General features: G+C 49.7%; 1 protein-coding gene across 1 annotated transcript; it reads left to right on the top strand.

Annotated features, from left to right (window-relative positions):
- Positions 1-7,491: 7,491 nt before the first annotated feature.
- On the top strand, positions 7,492-10,432 carry CST11 (cystatin 11). The gene is made up of 3 exons (XM_004329247.4): positions 7,492-7,978; positions 8,552-8,656; positions 10,249-10,432. Exons 1-3 carry the CDS (start codon positions 7,754-7,756, stop codon positions 10,330-10,332), a joined length of 414 nt encoding a protein of 137 aa, XP_004329295.3. The 5' UTR covers positions 7,492-7,753; the 3' UTR covers positions 10,333-10,432.
- Positions 10,433-10,684: the final 252 nt, after the last annotated feature.

Below are 10,684 nucleotides of genomic sequence, written 5' to 3'. Positions count from 1 at the left end.
TGAGAATGTTTCCGCACCTTACTTGCCTCCATGCCAGCTGCCTCTTGTGGATCGATTATCGGATTGGGTCCATTGGACCCGATGCTGAGGAGAAATGGCTCGGGTTCTTGTTAATACTACTTGGGGAAGCGTCATTGGTTGGAGCCCTTTTGGCTCCGCCCGAGGAAAAAGGGGTCTGAAGAATTTACACTGGCATGGAGAGGATAACACTATTGATAGCAATACTATTAATGATACCATAGTATGACATGCTGGAGGGTTTTCTCCTCCAGGTCCTCATTTAAATGGATATCCTATCCAAAAGGACTTGTGGAAGCTTATGGCAACTTTGAAAAAGATTAATGCTTGAGTAGGACATATGGTTAACAAATCTGGAAATCATAGTTTGACTTTTCATAAAAATGTTACTCGGTATACTCGTAGTTGTGTAAAATTACCTTATATATTGTTAAAGGAACCAGCTGTATGGAATGAGACTCAAGGTATTATAATGTGTAAAAATTGCTCTCTGTATACCTGCATTAACTCTAGTATATCTTTTAACATATCTACTGCAAGTTTGTATATCTTACGAGCTCGGACAGGTCTTTGGCTTCCTGTCAATCTTGGAAGGGGACGGCAAGAATCTCTTCCTATGGCTGTTTTGCAATATTTAGCTGATGCATTAAAAAGAAGTAAAAGATTTGTAGGAACGTTGATTGCAGCCGTCATGGGTGTTATAGCTGTAACAGCTTCTACTGCAGTAGCTGGAGTTGCTTTAGAACAATCTATTCAGACCGTTGATTATATAACTGATTGGCATAAAAATTCTGAAATGCTTTGGTCCTCTCAACGACAGATTGATTCGGAAATACATTCGGAAATAGCAGACTTACAACAAGCTGTGGTTATGTTGGGGGACCAACTTGTAAATTTACAAAGACAAATGAAGCTACGTTGTGACTGGAATCAAAGTGCCTTTTGTGTCACTTTGGTCCCATATAATCAGTCTGCATTCCCCTGGGCAAAAATAAAAAAGCATTTATTACATCACAAAAATTTGACAGAAGAAATTGTGAATTTACAAGGGAAAATTCAACAAACTTTTCAGAAGAAATTACAACGACTTAATTTGCAAGAAATAGGGTCTGGAATTACTCAAGGATTTAATAATTTAAATCCCATGTCTAAATTACATGCTTTATTTGGTTCTACTACAGGATTGTGAACGCTCATTATAATAATAATCATATGTTTAATTGTAGTCCAACGACGAGTGAAAGCTACCCGCCATGCAACATCACAACAAGCTGCCGTGTTCTCCTTGATGCTGCATAAGCTGCAAAACATAAAGGGGGAAACGTAGTGGAATAACCGAGGACATGGAAAGGAGACGTGACCCATGAGCCACCCCCACCCACCCCCCCCCCCCCCCAGCAAACTGGGGGCTGGCAAATAAGCCAGAACTGCAAACGGTCCTGATTGCTTTGAGCCCCGCCCCCCCGCGGCAAACCGGGGGCATGCGAATAAGCCAGAACTGTGAACAGTCCTGGATGCTTTGAGCCCCCCACCCCGTCCCCGCCCCGGCAAACCGGGGGCCTGCGAATAAGCATTGAGTGCTTTGGGCACTGATCCATGAGACGTCCTCAGTATAATCAGAACGGTGGGAACACAAGGAAATGTCCTTGTGCTACTTCAGTATAATCAGAATAATGGAAACACAAGGCAATGTCCTTGTGCTGCTTTGGCGCTCAAGGACGAAGCACGGCATGTCTTCAAGAAAGCCCATGTTGCGTGTATAATCAATAAAAGCATACGTTGCTGCTTTGGCATTTCTGGAATGTTAAGAAAACAAGTCTTAAAACGTAAACATAGATAATGCTTCAATAAAAGCTACCACAGCAGGACAGACGGCGCTGTATTGCCTGAGCGAGCGGCAGCCCTCTACTGCTGGGCTTCGGCACAATTCATCTCATGTGATGAGCTTATTTTCGCCCTGTCATAAGATAAACTACAACATCAGAGAATGTTCTTTCTATTATGTCTCTTCTCTGAAATTTGTTGAGATTTGTTTTATGGCCAATATTCCACAGTTTCTTTTCTTTTCTTTTTTTTTTTTTGATGTAGACCATTTTTAAAGTCTTCAGTGTATTTATTACAATACTGCTTCTGTTTTAGGTTTTGTTTTTTTGGCGGCAAGGCACATGGGATCTTAGCTCCCTGACCAGGGATTGAACCCACACTCCCCGCATTGGAAGGCGAAGTCTTAGCCACTGGACCACCAGGGAAGTCCCCACAGGTTCTTGAAAAGACTGTATGTTCTGCATTTTTCAGGTGCAGAGTTAGGTATTGACATAACTCAGGTCGCCCATGTGACCAAACCTTCCACATATTGACTTCTTCACTTTGCTTTGTTTTATTGAGTTTCCTTTGGTTTGGGTTTGGGTTTTGGTCTGTTGTTCTGTCCGTTTCTGAGAGATGCATTAAAGTCTCTCACTGTGATTATGATTGTAGATTTGTCTGGTCTTCTTTTCTCATAATTCTTGCTGTATATATTTGAGACTCTGTCATTAAGTGATTGTACAAACAGAACTGTTAGGCCATTTTATCCTCATCAGTCACACCTTTGCATCCCAGTGATGCTGTTGCTCTAGAATCAGCTTTGTCTGACATCAGAGTAGCCACATCAGCAACGTTCTCATTAGCTTTTCCATTATGTATCTTTATCCATCTTTTTACTCGAAGATGGTACCTTAATAATTAAGATGTGTCTGTGTGGGGCTTCCCTGGTGGCGCAGTGGTTGAGAGTCCGCCTGCCGATGCAGGGAACACGGGTTCGTGCCCCAGTCAGGGAAGATTCCACATGCCACGGAGCGACTGGGCCCGTGAGGCATGGCCGCTGAGCCTGCGCGTCCGGAGCCTGTGCTCCGCAACGGGAGAGGCCACAACAGTGAGAGGCCCGTGTACCGCAAAAAAAAAAAAAAAAAAAAAGTGTCTTTGTAAACAGCATGTAGGTTTTTAAATCAGTCTAACATTCTTTTATTTGGGTGATTTAATCCCATTTGCGATAACTCCTATTACTGATCATTATCAGTATATTCAGGTTCAAATCTACCATATTACTGTGTGTTTTCTCTTCATATTGGTTGTCTCTGTTCCTTCTTTTCTACTTTCTTGTGTTCTCTTGCATTATTCATGGTCTTTTCATTGTTCCATTTCTTCCTCCCAATGGCTTTATTTGCCCTTATTTCTCTTCTCTCAGTGGTAACTCAAGCAATTGTAATGAGCACCACTGACTTAGTTGAATCTACTGTAAATTAGTACCTTTACCGTTTCAAAGATGGCGGGAACACTATTGCTCTTAACCCCACTTCTGCCTTGTGTGTTATTGTCATATTTGAAAGTCCATAGAACAATATGATTGTTGCCTTACACATTTGCTATTCACTTGGACTTAGCAACATACCTACCCTTCTGCTGGGCATCATTCCCTCAACATAACTTTTCTTCCAGAGGGTTCATTTCCCCTCCCCCTAAATAACTCTCTTAAGGATTTTGGGGGGTTTGAGATTCTTTTAAAAATGAAACCTACTTTTGAAAACACAGCAGGACTGAGACACAGCGATCCCCTCAGTATGTGGTTATGGGTCAGAAGAGGGGAGGCGAGCCCAGCAGGATGGGGCTGTCCCCGCACTGGGGGACACCAACTGCAACGGAGGGTGTGCCTGGGCAGTCCTGGGACCACCACCCCTGATCTAGCAACGGGAACACACCTTGCTGCTTCTGACACGGAATCCCACGTTGTTGCAGCTGGAGGTGACTTAAACACAGACCAGCGCCACCTCCACGAGGAGGGGAGCAGAGCTCCGTGGGAGCGTTTCTGGCTGAAGTCCCCAGGCCATCAGAGGGGGCCCTAAGCAGAGCTTCAGGCCCGCCTTCCTCAGGCAGGTGGAGGCCCCGTGGTGCTGGTGGCGCTCAGGGCGCACAGTGAGAGCGGTGGAGGGAAGCCAGTGCGGGGCTACTGGCGAGCAGGTGACACTGGCTCTGTTCCTCTAGGGCTCCTGGGAGACAATACAGAGTGTGTGCCTCGAAGGGGCCCACCTGAGGGGGGTATCGAGTCTCCAGCTCCTGTCTGTCTTGTATAGAGGCTGCTCCCACCGCCTGCCGCTTTGGCCTGTGCCCACCCGTGGGCACACGTGCCCGCAGCCAGAGAAGCCTCAGGCAAAGCACAGGGAACATGGTAGGAGGCCCGGTTCTGCTGGGAGGCACGTCGGGGCCCTCTGCTGCTCTGTCCCCTGGGGGAGGCCCTGTCCCCCTCCTGGCAATGCCCTGGGCCAGGAGGGCTGCTCTGGTCCAGACTCAGGTCCTTGCTCCAGCCCCTGTGAGGGGAGAATGGGGAGAATGGGGGCTTTCTGGAAGTGCTCTGGGGAGGGCTGGCACATACCTCCTGATGCCCCATTATTACCGGGGGTGGAGCAGGCGTGCCCATCCCCGTGTGTGTAGCTGGGGCTGAGCCGACAGACAGCTCTGGGAGAAGCCCTCTAGGAGCAGGATGGGGAGCTCGCAAGCACAGGGACAGTGGGAGAAGTCCTGTCATTTCTCTCCTTAGTCCTCTCCTGCCCCAGCCCCTGCGCGATCCATGGCAGTAGCCCTGACAGCAGAACAGGGACGGCAGATACTGCAGCCACATAAACATTGGTGGGGGCGCAGCCTCCCTCTTTGATCAGAGCAGCTGTGGTTCTAAGAGGGTGGGGTAAACCTCCACTGCTTTTTCCCATCTCTGTCCTCCTGCGCTGTGGCCCCAGAATTGGGTTTAGATGTGGGCCTGCAAAGCTGAGCGACGTGAGGAAGATCCAGGGAACCAGAAAGGACCAGAGGGATCATAGGAGCTCAGGAAAGTGAACCCTGAACAGCACAAGTGTGGGTATAACCCTAATGGCACATGAAAGATGTGAACTGAAGGAAGGGACAGACCACCACCCAGCCAGCCTAGCCTCTGGGAGACACACGTGCACAGACCCAAAGAGCCCTGCAGAGGGTTGACACAGAGCTGACCTGACGGTGAAATCACAGCTCCCAGAAGGCTGAGCAGAATTTGCACCCTGAATGCAGCTGGTTGAATCACTTGCGGAAACAAAAATACCAACATTCCCCAAAGAACATAAATAAGATACAGAGTCTCATAACACAGTTTTCAAAACACCCAGGACACAACCCAAGATTACTTAGCATATGAAGAATCAGGAAAATCTCAGCTCTCCTGGAAAAAGACAATCAACAGATGCTGATGCTGAGATAACTCAGATGTTGCAAATATCTGACAAAGACTTTAAAGCAGCTGTTATCAAAAGGTTCCTAGTAAGGGTAAACACTCTTCAAAGATTGGAAAGGTAGGAACTATTCGTAAGAAATAGAAGCTATCGGTACAAACCTGATGGATATTTTACCGATATCCTGCAAAAATACAAAAACCAAAATAAAAATCTCATTGGATGAACTCAAGAGCAGACTGAAGATGTCAGAGAAAAGGGCCTGTGGACTTGAAGATAGATCAATAGAAATTATCCGCTATGAACACTAAGGAGGAAGAAAACATTAAAAAGCATGACTAGAGCTTCGGAAGCCTATGGGACAATATCAGAAAGTCTTTCATGTCATTGGACTCCCAGAGGGAGAGGAGAAAGTGTTGTGCCGGAAGAAGAAGAAGGAGGAAGAGGAAGAGAAGGGGGGAGAGGGAGGGGAGAAGGAGGAAGGAGAAGACGGAGAAGAAGGGGAAGAGATAATGGCTGAGACTTTCCCAAATTTGTCGAAAACACAGATTTAAGAAGCTCGGAGAACCCCGAAACAAGTAAATTCCAAGAAATCCACATCAGAGCACATCATACTCAAACTACTGAAAACTAAAGACAAAGGAAAAAAACCTGAGAGCCATTAGAGAAAAGACATAATTTACAGAAGAACAAAGATTTGAAGGACTGCAGATTTCTCACCAGGAACACAGAGGCTAGAAGGAAGTAGAATACGATTTTGAATTCTGAAAGACAAGAACGGCCAAACCTGAATTCTATATTTAGGGAAAATATAATGGTGGTATAAAGGTGTTACCAGATGAGGAAAGGTTAAAGTATTTCATTGCCAGCAGACCTGCTATAAAAGAAGGGCTAAGAGAATTCTTTTTTTTTTTTTTTTTTTTTTTTTTTTTTTTGCGGTACGTGGGCCTCTCACTGTTGTGGCCTCTCCTGCTGCGGAGCACAGGCTCCGGACGCGCAGGCTCAGCGGCCATGGCTCACGGGCCCAGCCGCTCCGTGGCATATGGGATCCTCCCGGACCGGGGCACGAACCCGTGTACCCTGCATCGGCAGGCGGACTCTCAACCACTGCGCCACCAGGGAAGCCCAGGAATTCTTTAACAGAGAGAAATTTTCTTGGTTCTTCATATGCTGAATAATCTTGGATTGTATCCGGGACATTTGAAAATTGTGTTATGAGACTATATCTTACTTACATCCTATAGGGAATGTTCATATTTTTGTTTGGGAGGATGGAGGAAGGGGGCCCAGGCTGAGCAATGCCTCTGGAAGCTGGAAGAGGCAAAGAGAATGTTCTTCCCTAACACCTCTGGAAGCAGTGCAGCCCTGTGCACACCGTAATTTTAGGACCTGCAATCTCCAGAACTGTGAGATAATAAGTGTGTGTCGTCTTAAGCCACTGTTGGTGGTCACTTGTCACCACAGCCACAGGACACTAGCCAGGTGCCAGGAGAGCAGAGGTCACTGCTATGGAGGCTGGGGGAGAACAGGGAAGGGACCTGCTTGGCAGTCAGCTCCAGAATCCCGCCGGGGCGGGAGCCCCGCAGCTGGAGCTTCCCAGTCCCTCCCCTTCCTTGCCTCATCCAGACCAGGAAGGTCCAGGACCCGTGGGTGGTGAGACGGGAGGCAGGGCAGACAGAGGGCAGAGGAGAATGACAGAAACCGTCTCTTCCCTCTCCAGGCAGGCCTCCAGAATGGAGAAGGGCAGCTCCAAGTGCCTTCTAAGCTCTGGGCATCTGAAGACCCTGGCCCCTTGGTACTGGAGCAAGGGTGCGTGTGTTGTACGAGTACCACAGAGGGTCGCAGGGACGGATAGCATGGCTGATGCATCCACAGGGACAGCAGGACATGAGCACAGAGCCGCGCTGTGGCCACACCCGCAAGCTTCCCATACGGGGCACGCCCTCCGTTTTCTGGGGAGTAGCAGCTTCTCCAGGGAGGCCCAGTTACCTCCCAGGGTTAAGAAATATTAGCAGGAGGAAGATGCCAAGGTTTGGGCTTGTGGGCGAGCTTGCATCCCAGCCAGCCCGGGGAGTGGGGAGGGGACGACCAGAGGAAAGTCTGAGGAAGATCACAGGGACAGGAGGACGAGGTGTTCAGGGCTCCGTCTCGCTCCACCGCCCTGGGATCCAGCGCCCCCAAGTGCTTATCGCTTCCTGCCTGCCGCTCAGGCCTCCCACGGCCTGGCTGGGCCAAGCTCAGCAGACAGAAACCCCCGGCCTGGCTCCCACCCAGAGATGCTGGGGCAGCAGGAGGGTCTGTGCTGCTGAGACAGCAGCCCCCCATAGAGAGAGGGGAGTTCGGTGTGTGTGTGCCTGTGAGATGCGGAGGCCTGTGAGGAGAACACGAGTCTGCCCTGATCTCCCCGCAGCCTCGGCTACGGATAACGAGGGAGGACACGCATGGGCGTCCCCCGGCTGCCTTAAATCCGTCTGTGCAGAGCAGCCTTGGCAGGGTGAGCCACGATGGCCAGAACCCAGCAGGGCCCCAGGCTGCTGCTGGCCATCATGGGGGCCCTGGTGGCCCTCACCTACCAAACAAGGAGGAAAACCTTCCTAAGTGTCAGCGAGGTGCCCGCGTCAGATCCTGTCGTGGTGACCACCCTGGACTTCGTGACCAAGGACTTCAACAAGAAGAGCGAGGACCCGTACAACTTCCGGATTGCGCGTGTCCTCAAGGTCCTGAAGAGGGTTAGTGTCCCCCTCCCATCGCGCCAGGCCACCGCAGGCTCGGGGTGGCCACGCAAGTGAACTCAGCCTCGTTTAGTCCAAAGTGGAGGTTTTAAGAGAAGCAGAAATCCCCTGGAGTGGATGAAGTGGAGCTGCTTAACTGATACCCAGGACCAGGGCTACACACCCCGGCCTGAGGGCCCGAGCCGCCTGTGGCCCCGCGTGAGGGGTCTCCAGGGTGCCAGGCGCACCACATGTGTGCACGTCGGGGGCTGTTTCCACGTGGGGCGGCAGCGCCAGGACCCACAGCTGAGCCGGGCTGGCCCTCAGAGTCTAGGCTGCTGCTCTCTGCCCTTTACTAACCGTGAGCATCACGTGGGTCACCCAAGGGCGACTTTGCCCATGGAGTGGCTTCTGGGGAATTCTGCTCAAATGGCAGAAAGGGGCACGGGAGGCAGACAGGGGGTGGGGGGAGCCCACGGGTCTGTCCAGTGCAGGCCCTCGACCTGGGACGCCACACTAGGAGTCCCCAGCCCCAGAAGCTACAGACAAAGGAGAGGAGGTCCTTTATCCCCCTGTCCTTACCTCCGACAGGTGACTGACCACATGGAGTATCGCATAAACCTGGAGATGCGGCGGACCATCTGCCTCAAGATGGAGGAGAACAACTGCTCCTTCCAGGAAGGCGAGCTCTACAAGGTACTGGTCACGTCACCCAGAAAGAGCTTATTTCTCAGTGCTCTGCTCCTTTGTCGTTGGAAGAATGATGAAGCAGTTGGGGGGTCCAGAGGGAGAAGCCAAGGTGGCTGAGCTGCGGGGGAGTGGGGGGACACTCTGGGCCCGAGAGAAGTAGCTGATTATGATAATATTTTAGCAGCCGGGGGACCTTGTTGGTGCACCCACTGAATATCTGAACCTCAGGCTGACGTAAGACACGGTCGCTGGGCTGCAGCCTCTGTTTCTTTCATCCAGCAGTGTTTAGGCAAAGAGGAGGAGAAAGAGGTGGGAAAATGCGTTCAGAAATAGTTCAACTGGTTGTGGGGTGGGTCAGAGAGGGGACAAGCCTGCAGGCAAGTGGCCCGATGCAGGCCCACCTCCCAACAGTGGCTTTGTCCCCACCCAGTGTTGTCACATCGGGGAAGCCGGCTGGGCCGTCATCACTGCAAGTGGTGGACCATCACACGCACACGCGTCAGGTGGGCCCACGTGCTCAGGGGCCTTGAAGGTCCCAAGTCCTACAGGCCCTGCAAATCTCTGCTCTTTACCCAAAGGAACTAACATGACGGTGATCACATGACCCACCTTGCCTACAACAGTCCTGATTGTGCCCAGCTTCTTAGTGTCACTGTTAACAGCATCCCCAGTTGTCTACAACATGTCCCGGTTTGGTTCATAGATTCCATGGTCACCCTAGTTCTAATGGCTTAGGTTTCTCAAGACAAACACACGTCCATCCACGGGCCCCCCCCTCCATGGAGAAGTCTTCAAAATCTAGCAAGTTAGACGTTTTTCTTCTTCCCTGGAGAAGATCATGAAATCTACGAAAAGACTAGTTGACGATAACAGTAAGGTAAACTTAGAGAGTCTCATCACTGTGAGAGATTAAGTTGTGGGGTTAATATTCTGAATTCTACTTTAGGAGAAATGTCAACTTTTATGCCTGCCACATCACCTCATCCCCACCCTGGCTTCCCAGCGGAGAGCAGGAAAGCAAAATCGCACTACGAAATGAAAATAATATGCAAAATACATTGATTGATCTTTCCTTGTGGGAGAAGAGGGAGGTGGAGAAGAAAGGGGATCTTGAGATAGAACAGGGAAGGGAGAGGAGAGGATGTGATGATGGGCGGACGGATGGATGAAGGAAGGAAGGAAGGACAGCAGGAGGGAAGGAGAGGGGATGGGTTGGGTGGAAGGAAGGCGAAAGGAAGCAGGAGGGATGAGGTGGGAGAGTGGGTGGAGGGAAAGAGAAAGGGAGCCAAGTGAGGGTAAGTGTGTTCACTGTATGAACAGCACATGAGCAGAAAAGAAGAGGAAACATCAGTCGTTACCATGGTGATGTGGGCGGGTGGACACTTGATTTCCAGTCTCCAATTCTAACCACAAGCAGAAGGACATTTTGTGGGGTGGTTTCAGCAGTAACACTCTCAAGTCATTGAAATCAAAATAAAGATGGGCCCGCCTGTGGACTGGAGGCAGGTGAGGCAGGGTCATTTTCCCCATCTGCTTGTCTTACACCTTCCTCTTTCCATGTTGATCTTTTTTATATTTTGTTTTCTTGTCTTTTTCAGAAAATCGATTGCTTCTTCTCAGTATTTGTTATTCCCTGGTTTGAAAAGTATAAAGTTCTGGCCCGAAACTGCACGGATGGCTAGGTGTCCCAGAGTGCAGCCCACACGGAGTCACTGTGTGAAAAAGAACCCTGAATTAAACACGAGTTCTCAACATAGAAAATAAATGTTGGTCAGCCTATGCTCTTAATGCTTTGAATGTTTATGTTTCCACTCCTTTTTCCCCCAAAATTCTTCAACTCATAATAATATGATCTGAAGGTCTTCTGGGCTAGGGCAGTTTGGGGGTCCAGATGAGGTGACATGTATAATTTTTGGTCTTATAGCCTCTACCTGCAGGATAGCAGACCTTCAGCCTCATCCTTATATCAAGTAGGATTCTTTAGATTTTAAAATAAGGAGATGAGAAAAGGGAGAAGGAGAACGAGGGAGGATG

The sequence above is a fragment of the Tursiops truncatus genome, chromosome 15 (assembly GCF_011762595.2).
Source record: "Tursiops truncatus isolate mTurTru1 chromosome 15, mTurTru1.mat.Y, whole genome shotgun sequence".
Classification (NCBI taxonomy): domain Eukaryota; kingdom Metazoa; phylum Chordata; class Mammalia; order Artiodactyla; family Delphinidae; genus Tursiops; species Tursiops truncatus.
This window is presented reverse-complemented; position numbering and strand designations above follow the sequence as displayed.

What these genes read in the sequence shown, in the direction of transcription:
- CST11 (XM_004329247.4), top strand. Translation starts at nt 7,754, where the DNA reads ATGGCCAGAACCCAGCAGGGCCCCAGGCTGCTGCTGGCCATCATGGGG. An exon ending in TCCTCAAGGTCCTGAAGAGG is followed by an intron (nt 7,979 to 8,551) that starts GTTAGTGTCCCC and finishes TACCTCCGACAG; the next exon opens with GTGACTGACCACATGGAGTA. An exon ending in AGGAAGGCGAGCTCTACAAG is followed by an intron (nt 8,657 to 10,248) that starts GTACTGGTCACG and finishes TGTCTTTTTCAG; the next exon opens with AAAATCGATTGCTTCTTCTC.